We start from the raw sequence: 16,655 nt of genomic DNA, 5'->3' as shown, positions 1-16,655 counted from the left end.
GAATACAAGATAGAAAAAAAAAACCCCCAAAAAACAAATTTGCATAATTTTTTTTATTTTTTTTTTTATTTACAAGGAAGTCACCACTTATCAAGGCCCGGAAGCTACTAGGGGATAAGGGTTATTGCGTGTACAGTACGTTAGTATTGGAGATTTGATAAAGTGTCTTACTTAAGGGGGCGGTTCATCAGGAATTTGTTTATGTTGGACTTGAAGACATCCAGGTTGTAGTCAGGTGGGAAACAGGCAAATGCAACAGAGTTCCACAGGCGTGCACTTCTAAGAAAGAAGCTTTGTTTATGGAATCTATATTTTGGTTTTGGCACAGATAAAGTGTGGGGAAAATTTTTGACAGTGGTTTCAGCTAGACGGGTGTTTATCGTGAAAGATTGGAGCTCAGATGAGCACCTGCCATGGAAGTAATGATAAAACAAAAACAGGCTCACAACGTCTCTCATGTGGGAGAGAGGTTGCAGGGAAGAGAAAAGGGCCCCCCCCCACTAAGCCACAAAGTCTATTTTGTACTCTGTCAAGGAAGGATAGACTGTTTTTAGCAACTCCTGCCCAGATGTGGCAGCAGTACTCCATTCTTGGACGTACTTGGCTTTTATATAGATAGAGAATTGCATCAGCAGTGAGATATTTTCTGGAGCGGTAGAAGGATCCAATTTTCTTATTTCAATTCAAGCTAGGCCGAAAAGCTGTTGAAACAGCTCGCGATATCAGCAAAGCATTTGGCCCAGGAACCACTACTGAACGCGCAGCACAAGGTGATTTAAAAAATTTTGTGAGTCTTGAAGATCATAAGCATAGTGATCGGTCATAGGATGTTGACAACTATCAATTAAGAGCCTTAGTCAAAGCCAATTTATGCACAACTATTCGAGAACTTGCTTCTGAATTAGACATAACTTATACAACGATTTCCAACCACTTGAGAGAAATTGGAAAGACAAAAAAACTTGATAAAGGGGTGTCTCACAAATTGAATGGTAACCAAAAGAAACACCATTATAAAGTGTCATTTTTCCTTCTTTTACGCAACAAGAATGACCAGTTTCTCAACTGGGTTGTGACTTGCAATGAAAAAAGGGTTCTTTATGACAACCAGTGACACTCAGCTCAGTGGTTAGACACTGACGAAGCTCCACAACATTTCTTGAAGCCAGAGTTGCACTGAAAGAAGATCATGCTGACTGTTTGGTGTTCTACAATTGGTCTCATCCTATAGTTTTTTTGAATGCAGGTGAAACCATTACAGCAAAGAAGTACTATCAACAAATCGATGAAATGCATCAGGAACTTAGACAACAACACTCAGCATTAGTCAACAGAAAAAGCCCAATTCTCCTCCACAATAATGCCTGACTACACGTTGCTAAACCAACCCTGCAGAAGTTGAATGAATTGGGCTATGAAAATACCTCACCCACCATACTCTCCAGACCTCTCATCTACCGACTACCACTTTTTCAAGTATGTCCATAACTTTCTATGAGAAATACCTCAAAAACTTAAGCAATATTAAAAACGCATTCATCACCACCAGAACGCAAGATTTTTACATTACTGGTATAAATACACTTTTTTGTATTGGCAAAAGTGTTTATTCTGATAGTTCTTATTTCAATCAATAAATATTTGAACCGAGATATTTCATTTAAAAGTTAAAAAACCGCAAGAACTTTCTTGCCAACCTGATAGATTTCTTCAGTATTTCTTTATGATGGGCGTGAAGAATGAAATTTAGTATTGCGAGGGTAGGGGTAGTTATGCATATTCCTGTGTTAAAATTAGTAAACAATAAGAAAATAGCTGATCATATATATTTAAAAAATTTGATGAGTTTGAATGAAGTATAAATTTAGTTTCTGAAAACCTAAATAAATGGCCTAAATTGTTATACAAAGTAGATTTTAATATGAAACTTTTAGTTAGAAAGATATACCCATCAATGCTACAAGGGAAACTTTAACTATATATCACATAAAAGGAAACAGACTTGTTAGAATTTATTATGTTGGAAAAAAAACTTAGGTTCTGAAAGTTGTTTGTCTCTGTTAACAGAAGTTATGTATTTGTATATCTTGTTTATATGCCTAACAATTTTTCGAATCTAATTTTTTAAATGATTTCTGGCCCATTCCATATAAAACATTATAGAAATCTATATGGGATTAAGGTGTTGAAATAGCTTGTAACTTGTAGATTCATTCTCACAAAATTGTTTCCTTAGATCTTTTAGCTGACATACATCAGAGGAATGCTGTAAAAAATGTCAATAACGAATGACTATAACAATAGGAAATAGTTATAAAAGATTGAGAATCTCTCAACACAATGAACGTTATCAACAGAAAATGCTTTCAAAATAGGATTGTCCACTGAATGACGAGCAAATCCAAAATTTGCTGTAAAGAATCAGAGACAAAAATGACACACGTGACAGGATATGTGGTTTAATTTTTTCAATTAATCATTGTGACAGGTGCCTCATAAGATTCGTAGTGGAAATTATTTTTTTTTTTTAAATTGTTATTTTTATGAATGAACAGTGGAATATTTATAGCGTTAAACACATGATTCATATAACAAAAAAGTGCATTGCCTTGACAATTTGATTTAATGTTACTCCGTCATAGTGGTTTTGAGATAAATAAACCATTGGCCCAAATTATTTATATATAAGGAGCATTCCAAAAGTAATGCCTCCTATTTTTTTTATTCTGTTCAAATAAATCAGAGGAGATTGCAAATTGCATTGTTATGATGGCTGAACTTATGCATTCATGACCTGAAAGTTTCCTCTGTTGCAGATTGATGCTGTGAGACTCTACAAAAGCAACTCGTCATGGGCGTGCATCAGAAGCAGAGATGCATTACTGAATTCATGGCAAAAGTTTTTTGAGAATGGTGGTGACTAGAATAATAAATTCCGAAGCACAAAAGGTTGCTTGTATGAATAGTACCACTCCACTTTTGAGTTAAAAAAAAAAATAGGAGACTTTACTTTCAAAACTACTTTCATACTATCAAAAATTATATTATGTACACAAAAAAACTATTTAGTATGTACGCAAAAAATTATTTAGTATGAATGGCAAGTAGAAATATGTGATTGATTGACAAAAAAAAAAAAAAGAAAAGACTATTACAGTTTGATGAACTTGATCTTCGTGACCTGTGAGAATTTGTGTGGACTGTAGGCTAGCCTTTCCACGTTTTCAAAAATGAATTCAAACTCAATTCAGATGGCTATACCAAGTTGTTGTCTATTGTCAAGTGGAGAGAGTGGAAAGGATGGCTGCAGAAAGACCATACACGTGGCAACAGGACTCTGCTCCATATCACACCCTCAAATTCAAACAAATCGACTTTATTATAGTAGAGATGAAAAAGATTTCCAGTTATTGGAAATCAGATTTTCATAATTTCCCCAACAAAAATTGAATATCTTTTCAGTACATAAAGCAACAGAATATGAAGCTTCCATGTATTTTGTTTAATAAAAATGCCAAATTACAAGCACCAGATGGAAGCACATGTACCATAAAAAATGTGGGAAATTCTATTTTCTCAATCGTATTAACTTGAATCAAATTTAAAAAAACAAAAAAAAAAGTCCCAAAGGAATTATTAAGAACGAATAAGATGAATTGATTAATGTATTTGATGGTTGCAAATAGAATGAAGTAATGAACCAGCTTCAAATACCTTTGAAATATGAATTGAAACAAAGGCTGAACTATCATTGTAGCGAATGTTGTAGATGAAAGAAAATCTGAATAATGAAAATTGTCTGAAACTCAGTACAATTTTATTTGTGAGAAACTTAGATAACGAAACATCCGCGCGAGAACTGAGTGACCATCTTAAACCTTTCAGAAAAAATAATATTTGTATGAAACGTTGGAACACTACCCGCCAAAACAAAATCACAACTATCTCACATCACAATCACCTTCTCCTCCCCACCCAGAAAATAGTGTATCCGCTCCCAATGATAAATTGCTTCTGTGAAGATTGCAAAGACTGAAATCTCGGCAATGTAAGCCAAACAAGTGATATAAAAAAAAATAAAAATAAAAAATATTTTGGGCTTCTAACAATCAAAATTGATTCAGATTTCCATTATAAAAACAAGTTAAAAAAAAAAAAAAAAAGTCAAAACAAATTTTTATATACAAACTCATGCAGATATAAACTATCATTTATAAATGCAGGAAAGAAAGAAATTATCATGCTATAATAGATTGCATTTAATATTTATAAATACAGTATTATCAAGTTCATATTATTCTTTAAAAAAATATTTTGCTCCCTCCCTCACCCAGATTTTCAATTCAGAATCAAATCACCCTCATCACCCCCCTACTCTTATCCTGCAAAAGACTTGAAAGCGAATTCAATCAATTTTTATGTAAAGTAAATGGAGCGCTTTTCAGGTTGACATGTGTTAAAGTCAAAAAGAAACATGTGAAAATATTGCACTTACCAATAATTGCTAACACGTGAATAGCAACAATATTTCAATCTTTGTTTTTTTTTTATGGGAAAGGTGAAACACTTTTTTCTTTTTTAATTAAAATAAAACACTTATGACATTGGTAAATGACACAAATACATATATTGTTGGAATTACAGTAAAAACAATGCACAATAACAGTCGAAAGTTCAATAAAAAACAATTTTCTGCTCAAAGCAATTAATCACAACTCATTGAATGTCAATTGAATTTTTAACCAATATTCATTTATTATTGAATTTGATGAACATTTGCAGTTTTCATAAAAAATAATCACACAAAATAAATCCTTTTCTTTCGTATTGTTGATTTGATATATATTATTATATGAAAACTGAATTTGCTTGTCACGATGTTACAATCTCAAATTTTAACGTCATGACGTCATTCCTAGCAAACTTTTCATGCTGAAATGAAGTTGAAAAATATTTTTGTGAATTTACTTCAAAGTATCCTGAATAATGCAGCTAGTATTCCAAAAAGGGGAGTTTTTTTTCATTCCTCACAAAAACAATGGATTTCTCTTCTTGAAGAGGGGAAGTTTCACATGCACATGTTTGTATGTACATTATCACCTTCCACATACATTTATGTTCGTACATACATTCTCACCTTCCACACATGTATATTATTATGTATGCTATCACCTTATACTTTATCATCTTTTACACATTTATGTTCGTATGAAACGCAGCCCGGGTGGAGACAAGAAGTATGTGAAAAACAGTTTAAGCAAACTTGAAAATAATTGTCCTTGTTTTAAAAGGAAAAAAAACTAGATTACTTAAGCCTCGAAATAAAAAAAATGTTATGGCAAATATAAAGCTTTTAACCCTGTTTAAATGTTAAAAATTTCAAAAACTAATAAAACCCGTTAAAAAAAAAACCGTTATGTGGGCTCGAACATGAAAACTAAAAGCTTATGACCTGACCTCGTTGCCCACTGCCCCATGACACTATCAGCGAAATAACGTCGCTTTTTTCTATTTAAACCAATTCAAGAAAGAATGCTTCATGCATATGAGTACTTATTAAAGTCGTTTAAAAAGGAACCATTTTTTCTAACCCTTCCTTGTTATAAACGTTTATTTCTTTATGAAATAATTGCACTTTTTTTTTTAAATTCTCACATATTATTCAAATGAGACATCGCTCTTTCAGACAGTATCTGTTTCAACCCGGTCCGATGCGGCTGAGAAAAGTTTTTGGCAGACATACAAACACACATTTTACCTTTTACATTATAAGCTAGCGGGAGTACCTGGCGTTGCCAAGGTGTGGAGAGGTTTTATGGTAAGGGTATTGATCATCGGAACCTTAAAAAAATGTTTCAAAACCCCCTAAAAAAATGGAGATAGCAGCAAGTACCTATGCAAGCAAGAAGGAAAAGAAGGGAACATAAAGCAAACGGTTTAGTTGTCACATCTACTGTGATATACGACTGTTCAAAATTAAGCTTAGTCATTGCAAGGTGTATGATGACTTTGCAAAAATGTCGACAAAAAATTGCCCCCTCGTAAAAAATGACCCAGTTGATGGTGAAAGAATGAATTTGGCCAATTTTTGGATATTTGTTGTCTGAGAGACTGAGCTTTCAAACGATACCAATTTTGTCAGTGTTGGTAGCATGTGTGGAAAATTTTAGTGAGACTTAAAAACATACACACACACTAACAGATGTTTGAGATTTATATTATAGACTAGCATTGCCCGGATGTGGAGTGATTTTATAGTAAGGGTATTGAGTAACAAAACCCTAAAAATGTTTCAAACAAAAAGAAAATTAACCCATGCTCTAGAAAAAAAAAAAAAAAAAAACGTAGTAAGCAAGCAGGCTTGAACATGCTAAGAGGAAAAGGAAGTGAAAAAAAGTGAACGGTTTAGTCGCCGCGTCCATCGTGACAAACAACGTTGGCGGCGTTCAAAATAAGGCTAGTTATTGGAAGACGTATGATGACTTAGCAAAAATGTTGACAAAAAAAGTGACATCTTCATGTAAAATACAGCCCAGGTGAAAGAATGAATGTTTTTCACCAATTTTTGAATATTTATCGGCCAAGAGACTGAGCTTTCAAACGATACCAATTATGTCAGCGTTGGTCGTGTGTCAAAGTTTTTTAGCGGATATATGCACAAACACACAAAGAGATAGGTGAGATTTATATAATAGACTAGCAGGGGTACCTGGCGTTGCCAGAGTGCTGAGAGGTGATGTAAGGATATTGAGCAACACCCAGAAAAAAAAAATTAGATGCAGCCCGGGTGAAGAGAGGTGTGACCCTCCCCTCCCCCCAAAAAACAAAAGTATGTGAAAACTAGTTTAAGTGATCTTGAAAATAATTTAGTTTTTGTTTTCAAAGGAAAAAAAAATCACATTACATAAGGCTCAAAATAAGAAAAATGTTATGGCAAATAAAAAGCTTTTAACCTTGCTTAAATATTAAATCTTTCAGAAATAAAAAAGAAAAAAAAATAGACCACCGTTATGTGGGCTTGAACATAAAAAATAAAAGCTGCTTTCAGGACTGCCTGCAACCACTGTAAAAGAGTAATAAAAAATGCAAGAGAGCTATATGCCCAGTCTGTTAAATCCAAGGTAGCTGATCAGCGGCTTGGTTCCCACCAGTTTTGGCAAATAACAAATAGGATCCTGAACAGAAGTGTGCGTTCTATCCCAACCATTATCAATGGACCAGAGGTCATCTCGTCAGTGTCAGACAAGGCCAAACTATTTGCAAAGAACTTTGCAGCTAATTCTACCTTATGCGACGAAGGTCATCAACTCCCCATATTTCTTCCTATAACACAGAACAAGCTAGGTAACATATAAATATCCGTGCATGAGGTCGCCAAGCTAATCAAGAACCTAGATTCCAGTAAAGTAACTGGCCCTGATGGCATCCCAATTATAGTGTTAAAAAAGCTTCAACCAGAACTTGCTCCCATACTTACGAAACTATTTAAGCGCTGCCTTAAGGAGAAGTGCTTTCCGACTCCCTGGAAGACCTCATCAGTTTGCTCTGTATTTAAGAATTCAGGTGATAAGTTATCTCCCTCTCAGTACAGACCAATAAGTCTCCTGTGTGTTATGAGTAAGTTGCTGGAATCCATATTAAATAGAGAAATAGTCAACCACCTCAGCAGGAACAACCTTCTTAGTGACACACAATATGGTTTCCGCTCTGCAAGATCTACCGCAGATGTGCTGACGGTTATATCCCACAAGATTAGTGAATCTCTTGACAAAGGCTTCCTTTCTAGGGCAATTGCTCTTGACATATCAAAGGCCTTCGACAAGGTATGGCATAAGGGTCTACTTCACAAGATTTCCAGCTATGGTATAACTGGAAATGTTTTCTAAATCATGAAATCATTTCTCTCTGATAGGCTCATAAGAGTAGTGGTAGATGGACAAAAATCGGAGGCCTGCAATATAAATGCTGGAGTCCCTCAGGGGTCAATGCTGGGCCCAACTCTCTTCCTGATCTACATCAATGACCTCCCTAAACACATACTTAACTCATTCGTTGACATCTATGCTGATGTCACGACCATCTACGGCAACACATCAAAGGCTGTAAATGACAAAGTTCTCTCTGATTCTCTCTCCTCTGATCTCGAGCGCGTGGTTCAGTGGGGGAAGACGTGGCTGGTTACCTTTAATGCATCAAAAACCAAACTCCTATCTTTACATCATCAACGCTCTGATCCCCATCTGGCATCAATTGTGATTGATGGCTCTCGTCTGGGTGAGGCCCCGTGTTTTGACAAGCTTCTGGGTTTGACCTTTACTCCTGATCTGAAATGGAACACATACATCAAGTCTGTTGCCACGGTCGCTGGAAAGATGGTGGGATCCTTCTACCGCTCCAGAAGATATCTCACTACTGATGCAATTCTCTATCTATATAAAAGCCAAGTACGCCCAAGGATGGAATACTGTTGCCATATCTGGGCAGGAGATGCTAAAAACAGCCTATCCTGCCTTGACAGAGTACAAAATAGACTTCGTGGCTTAGTGGGGGATGCCCTTTTCTTTACCCTGCAACCTCTCTCCCACAGAAGAGACGTTGCGAGTCTATCCTTGTTTTATCTTTATTTCCATGGAAGGTGCTCGTCTGAACTCCAATCTCTGGTCCCCCCTCGCCAATCTTTCACGAAAAACACCCGCCTAGCTGAATCCACTGTAAAAAATTTCCCCCACTATATCTGTGCCTAAATCAAAACGTGGATTCGATGAACAAAGCTTCTTTCTTAGAACTGCACGCCTCCCACCTGACTACAACTTGGATGTGTTCAAGTCCAACGTTAACAAATTCCTAATGAACCGCCCCCTTAAGTAAACACTTCATCAAATCTCCACACTAACGTAATGTACTTGCAATAACCCTTATCCCTGAGTGGCTTCCGGGCCTTGATAAGTGGTGATCACTGTGTAAAAAAAAAAAAAAAAAAAAAAAAAGCTTACAACCCAACCTAGTTAACCACTGCCCCACGACAATGTCAGTGAAATAATTCCACTTTTTTTTTTTTTATTTAAACCAATTCAAGAAAGAACGCCTGATGCACATGTGTTACGATATTATTTTTGTAATGCAAAAAGAATTTATTACTTTTCCCAAAAATATCACATTTGATTGTTTTGTATTTTATTTTATAATATAAAAATGATTAAAATGTTTGAATATTGTTAATACAATTATTGCTTATTTAGAATTCAACCTAAAAATAAAAACGCAGAGAAATCTTTATGCTGCCACTGAACGAAAATGTCATATTCCAAAAATCATTAATTGATCAAATATTTGTTATACATTGAAAAATATAAAAAATACTTTTTGCGATTTTTAGCGATTAATACTATATTCCATCTATTACAAGACTGTTTTAAAATGTTGGTAGTTTGAATTAAGTTATCTGTCTTCATTAAATATGGAAGATCAGGGCACATCGCTTCCTCATAGAATTTGATTTTCTTTGTTAAAAATCACACTATTTAATCAATTTATGTAATTTTTGGAATATGACATTTTCGTTGCCTAAAGGTGTTTTGGTCAATTTACAGAATGGGGGTAGGTTGCCCGATCGTAAAATCTACTTTTAATTTAAAAAAAAAAAAAAAAAAAAAAAAAAAATGATAACGGGGACAGGGAGTGGGGGTCGTTTGGATGCCATCAGCCAGAAGTGAAACTGAAAGCAAAATTTTGTAAGAAAAAAAAAAAAAAGCAAGCATGGGTATTGAGCAACCAAAGTCCCTATTAAAAAAATAATTAAATATCCGTGAGTACCTGCGTGAGCGCAAAAAAAAAATAAATAAATAAATAAAATAAAAATTAGCAGGGGTACTGGGCATTGCCCGGGTGTGTAGAGGTTTTATGGTAAAAGTACTGATCAATGGAGCTCTTAAAGAAAAAAAAAAAAAAGTATCGAAACCTCCTAAAAATTGAAAATAGCAAGCACAAAAAAGTAGTAAGCAGGCAGACAGGCAGACTCAAACCTGTAAAGCTTAGAGGAAAAGGAGGTGGAAAAAAAAAAAAAAAGAAAAAAGAAAGGAAAGCATTTAGTCGTCTCTGGCATGCAACTTGTGACTTCACAGGCGTTCAAAATGTTTTATACGTACGCCGATGTCGCAAGGTGGAATGACTGCAAAAATGTAGACGAAAAAAGTGACCCCCTCTTTGTAGAAAATGGTGCAGTTTATGGTGAAAGAATGAATGTTTTTGGCCAATTTTTGGATATTTGTCGACCAAGAGACTGAGTTTTCAAACGATTCCCTTTTTGTCAGTGTTGGTTGTGCGTGTTGAAAGTTTTAGCAAAACATATAAACATACACACACACTAAGAGACAGGTGAGATTTATTAGTCCTCACGCAAAAGAGCAGGGTACAAAATGTTTTAAATAATAATAGAATAACAAAGACTTTCGCTGGCGAGGACTACTATTGACCGTAACCAGTTAAACAGTCCTTTTGAAATTTTCATCTATTTTTCTCGTTATGTACTGAATATTTGTTAATGAAACCGATATGAAATATGTTCCTTATTAAATTTTAAAGATTTTCTATTCTGAAAAAAGTTTTTAAAAATTTCATCTAAAAAAGTTATTTTAAAGTTTTTGTTTAAAAAAATTCAGATTTTCTCATTATTCAGACCTCTATTACAAAGAGGAGGTTGCAAAAAATGAGATGTGGTGTGAGGAGAAATACAAACTGAAACAGAGAGAATATTCAGACCTGTAATAATACAAAGAGGGGGGTTGCAAAAATGAGTTGTGGTGTGAGGAGAAATACAAACTGAAATAGAGAGAAGGAGAGTTTCAAATATAATCTTAAAAAGATAAGATACAAGTTAGAAAAGCATTTCATCCAAGGCATGAAAATTGTTAAACAAAATGTTTTTTACTGTAGGCTTTAAAAATAAAGGTACAAGGTTCCATTTGAAATTCATTTATCTTCAAAGTGCACTTTTATAAATTTTACAAAGTAAGGTATAAAAATTTAATTTAAATTGAATCAAAAAATTATCTTGGATTTATTTTATGTAATGTATATTTTGTTGCAGTTTAAAAACATTATCTTTCATCTAGCAATTAATGATATAGATATAAAATTTTCAATGATTTTTTTTTTTAAAGTGCAACAGAATGTACATTACATAAAATAAATCCAAGGTAATTTTTTGATTCAATTTAAATTAAATTTTTATACCTTACTTTGTAAAATTTATAAAAAGTGCACTTTGAAGATAAATAAATTTCAAATTGAATCTTGTACCTTTATTTTTAAAGCCTATAGTAAAAACATTTTGTTTAACAATTTTCATGCCTTGGATGAAATGCTTTTCTAACTTGTATAAAAGAAGATTTCAGCAACTTACTCATGATACATAGCAGACTGATTGGTCTGTACAGAGAAGCAGATGATTGATTTCCAAAATTTTTAAATAGGGGCAAAATAATGAAGTTTTCCAGGGTGTTGGGAACCATTTCTCTTTAAGGCAACGTTTAAACAGCTTTATAAGTATGGGAGATAGTTCCAGTTGAATCTTTTTGAGCATTATGATTGGAATGTTATTAGGGCTAGTTGCTTTACTGGAATCAAGATCTTTGATAAGCTTGATGACATCATGCACATATTTGTATGTTGCATAGCAGTGTTTTCGATCACAGAAGAAAATGCAGGGGTAGGTGGCCCTCGTTGCAAAGGGTAGAATTTGCTGCAAAGTCTTTGGCAAAGAGTTTGGCTTTGTTAGATGCTGATGAGATCACCTCAGGTTCATTGATGATGGTTCGGATAGAGGACTTGTCTCTGTTCGGGAACTTGTTTATTATTCACCAACACTGGCAGGAGCCAACTGCTACTCATCTACTTTTAAACTTGACGTATTGAGCATATGAGTCTCTCAAATTCTTTATTACTCTTTTACAGTGTTTGCTGACAGTCCTAAAGGTAATTTTAGTTTCATAACACCTATTTCGTTGATAGCAATGGAAATAGTGGTTTCTGTGCACAATGACAGCAACACATTCTGGAGTGGACCATGGTTGGCTGTTAGGCTTTTGCTGGAATTTCTTGGGCAGTATGTAATGGTCTATACTGACAATTAACCATTCTGTCAGGTCTTATACTATAGAAGACAGTTTTTTTAAACATGGAACACAGCGGGATATCTGATAGAAATGTCTGAAAGTTATCCCAGTCAGCCAAAGAGTATTAATATACAGTACGATGAAAAGGATTTATTACATTTTGTTTTTACCTTTACCAAGACAACTGAGTGATCTGAAGATCCCAATGGAGACAGAATGGAAGATGAGCACAGTTCTGAGCAAGTTATCAGAAAAAAGGTCTAGAAAACTTGCATACTGTCTGTCAGTGTCAACACATGGGTGGGTTCATGAACAATTTGTGTTAGGTCTGTTAGGCCATAAGTAATAGAGAAATCACAATATTACCATCTTGTTTAAGTAGGCTAGCCATTCAAAATTATGAATATTAAAATCTCCACAGACGTGAAAGTTAGCTGAGGGATGAGCAGACGGAATGTGATCAATTTTCTCAGAGATACTCGCAATGATATAACTCCACTGTTATAAGGGCAAATATGAATATGGTGCTCTGAGCAAGTTCTACCCAGAAGCACATATACGCCAATTTAGGATCTTCTCTGGGGATGTCCCTTCCACATGGAAAGCTATCTCTACTGTAAGCACATATTCCATGTCCATGACGATCTTGGGGGGCAGATTTTGATGGATCTGAATGAGACCCCCCCCCCATATATTATTGTCCAATCAATAATAAGCCACTGAAAAAATTGCAAAAAACAAAAAACAAAAGCCGTTCTTAACATGGGGAGGTTGGGGGTGTATATTCAAAAATCGTTCTTAGGGAGGGTGATTCTCGTTTAGGTCCACAGATTTTTATATCAAGTTTGAGTATCCTTTAATCATGAACTAATCTAGGGAAACAGTCAGTCCAATGCCAGTTTCACACTGGAATAATAGGTAAGGTTTAGTTTCCTACAATTGGATTTCAACCTCTGAAAGGTTGGAACATAGGACTGACGTTGGAGAAGGAGACCTGGTAGTGAGGGTCTACGTTAGGAGTTGGAGTTCTGGATCTAATCTTGTTTTGTTTTTGGAGATTTTTCATTTTTAAGTATGGAGATATGTGGAAAATGTTTGCAGAGTTATTAGAGCAGAGCAGAGAAGGTAATTAAAAAAAAAAAGGTATGGGGTCAAAATTGAAAAAAAAAAAAAAAAATGGAACTTAGCAGACGTAGCTCGATGTAACGTGTGAACTCTAATTGTAAGTTCAGATATACAGTTATATGTTTAACAACATTATTTTTAATGTCAGACATGGGGCAAACTTTTTAATTGATTTTTGGTAAAAAATTTGGCTGCCGAGAGGTCAAAGTTAAAAAGATTTGACCTTTGCGGTCTTTAGCAAACTATTCAACCAATTTTGGGTTTAAACATTTGAAATTTTACATAAAGGGTATTCAGACATGCAGCAAGCTTTTAAGTCAGTTTTTGGGTGAAAATTTGGCTGTCAAGAGGTCAAATTTGAAAGAGTCAACCTTTGCAGACTCTGCCAAACTCCTCCACCAATTTTGGGTCTAAAGACTTGAAATTTTAGATGTAGGTCAACTGGACACCAGTCAAAATTTTTAATATATATATATATATATATATGCACATAAAGTTATGAAAAGTACATAGGGCCCAAGCAAAGCCGGGCTGAACTGCTAGTGGTTAAAAAAACAAAATATTTTTGCTTGGCCATGTGGCTGTATGTATTAGTTCTAAACCAGAGAATCTTCTTACAAGTATATAGATTTAGAAATGAGCTCTATTTTAGTTTGAGAAGGCACAGAGTTCAAAACCTGTCACAAAAACAGCCGTATATGGTTGATGTGACAGGAAGAGGTTATGAGTTCACATCAGAAAGATTAATGGGTGCAGACATCTGCAGCAGGGCCTCAATTCATGAGTGAGAATTGGCCAGAGTTTTTGACAAGATCACGTTTATGAGGTGATATTGAAAATGTTTTTTTAGCAGAGTTGTCCTTGGGAGGATGTTTTAAGACATAACCAAACAATTGCAAGACCAAAAAATGATGGGCTAGTGAAGAACGTTTGGTGATGCATTTCTGATCTGCTGTATTGAAATCCAATAAACTTAATGGTATCAAAGAACACAGAACCTTGGTGTTTCCATTATTGCTATTTATGAAATAACTTTACTGAGAGAGAATTAGTAGAAAGAACAGCAGCAGTACAGCCACAAGTCAACTCAAGCGACACACAGCCATGAAAGGACAAAAGAGGCAGCAAACTAAGGTATGTCACACTCACACACATTTATAATAAATATCTGATTACTGAAGATCTAGAAATGTGTTTAAATGACAATATAAGTTTAATGAAAATATAAAGTGTTGATATGCCATATATTACATTAATAAGCCAATATTAGTGTAGCCTAAATTTTTATAATAGAACGGAAATGCATTATTAATGTAATTTCCTTTTTAGTATTAAGTGAACAATGCTATTTGTAATATGATCAGACATATTATGCAAAGTACAAAATTAAATCAGGTAGAATGTATTACAAAAACAATAAGAGACTATAAACTAGTGTTGTGTTAATCTAATTTTGAAAAGAAGTCTTCATTATTATTATTCTTATAAACTAGTAGGATCAAGCTAAGAAACTGCAAGTCCCATTCCTGAATTCCATCTTCATATTTTTAATCATTTCTTTTTTACTTTCTCTAATTACTAATTTTCAAGTTAATAAAATGTTTTCTTTGCCCTGATAAACTATTTTTAAAATTTGACACATTCGGCAAATCATTTCTACACTTAGCTCTAAAAGCTAAATATCATTGTTGCTATGTTATCTGTAACAATTCATATCTAAATTACCATGCCATATTACTTTCTTTTTCTCTCAAAGGTGCAATGGTCAATCAATATTTAGAGAAAAATTTGAATATGCTCACTTTCACAATTGTAAAACTTATCAGCATTACATTGTGAAACCTTAAAAATGAATCAAAATTACTGTTATGTAATATAAGAATTCAACTGACCGTGTCCATTTGCTCGATGAAATTTGGGCAAAGTAATCTCCATTCCTGTAATAAGTCAAATAAAAAAAAATGATCAGAATTAAAATGGTCAAATATTTTTCAAAATTAATTAGAACAGTCAAACAAAATAACAGAATACAGAAAAAACTGCATAAAAAGGTTTCATAAGATGTTGTACATAATCAGTACTGGCATATATGCACACACACAAATTGTTTATCTCCATCTCCTCTCCATATAAATAAAATGAACTCATTTTTTCCCCTCCAACTTTGACCTAAATAGGATTAAAAATCATGACATTACATGCAAATGTAATGTGTACAGACTGTAGCACATTATCTGAGGTTTGCTATAGGCCTATTACCTCTACAGTTCTTCGACAATGGTACATTCCTATATTTTTCCGGTGAGAGTCCACTGCCAAAATCGCTTAGATTCAATGTAAGTTGCAACATCTTTTCTCTCTATTAAATTCCTCCTTTCCCCTCTCCCCATTTAGACCACAGCGGATGCGTTCACAAGGAACACAACATGGAAACACACCGGTTTGGAATCGTACAAGGTTACTTATGCCGTTTTTTTTTTGTTTTTTTTAAATCTTTTTTCCCTGATTTATGCTTTCTGTTTTTTCCATAATAAAATAGAAATAAAAGAAAATTTTTTTTTAAAAACGCGAAAACGCAATTACTAATAGTTTTCTTCTTGCTTTTTTTTTTTTGTTAGTGTAAGACGCAATCTGCGAGACTAACCGGATTTTACTTCTGGTTTTAACGACTAACCATGAAATCTAACTATAACCTTTATTAATTAGTACTTTCAACTCAACATTTATTTTTACACAAAGATTACAATGCAACGATATCGTGCTTTCACTTGCATTACTCTTAAATTAAAATTAAAACAAATAAATTAATTTAGAATTCGAGAAAATAAAAACATTCATTTAGAATTCGAGTGTGATGTGACTACTGAAACTAAACCAAAACAAACTTTCACTTTTTAGTTAATTCATCACGTTTTTTTTTTTTTACGCTTTCGCCTCAATGATTCGACCCCCCCCCCAACTTTTTGGGGATTTTTCAAACACACGGGCACCGCCGGACCGTTCGTATTGCATCATGTTCATTTTATTTTATTTTTTTTATTTTATTTTTTTTTTTTTTACACGATTTTTTCTTTATAGTTTTAATATTGTATATTTTTTAATATTTAAACAGGGTTATGATTTGTCTTTGTTTTCATTTTACCCCCTCCCAACCACACACGCCTCTAAAAACAAGGGCAACGCCGGGTACCCCTGCTAGTGATGAATATTTTAAGTCCAAAAGCTAAGCAATATATTTTACTTTCATAATTTTTATACTTTGTTTTAATGTTTGTGTGTTCGTATGTCTGTTAAAAACTTTCGTCAGCCTCATCGGACTGGGTTGAAACTGATGTAGAGAATGGGAACAACCGATGAGACAGGTCAGGGGAAAGAGTCGAGCGCCGGTTATCATAGGGGGTCATAAATTCAGTACTA

The 16,655-nt window shown here is 34.2% G+C and overlaps 1 protein-coding gene across 19 annotated transcripts in view; it reads right to left on the bottom strand.

The window, feature by feature from the left end:
• The window catches only part of LOC145285776 (ralBP1-associated Eps domain-containing protein 1-like), a 309,459-nt gene that overhangs the window by 154,505 nt on the left and 138,299 nt on the right, over positions 1-16,655 (bottom strand). For all 19 annotated transcript variants that reach the window (XM_080134142.1, XM_080134129.1, XM_080134137.1 and 16 more), the window contains exon 3: positions 15,131-15,175. In XM_080134142.1, coding sequence (XP_079990268.1) covers positions 15,131-15,175 — 45 coding nt within the window. The remainder of the gene's footprint in view (positions 1-15,130; positions 15,176-16,655) is intronic.

The sequence above is a fragment of the Euprymna scolopes genome, chromosome 10 (assembly GCF_053919585.1).
Source record: "Euprymna scolopes isolate OS-2025 chromosome 10, ASM5391958v1, whole genome shotgun sequence".
NCBI lineage: Eukaryota > Metazoa > Mollusca > Cephalopoda > Sepiida > Sepiolidae > Euprymna > Euprymna scolopes.
This window is presented reverse-complemented; position numbering and strand designations above follow the sequence as displayed.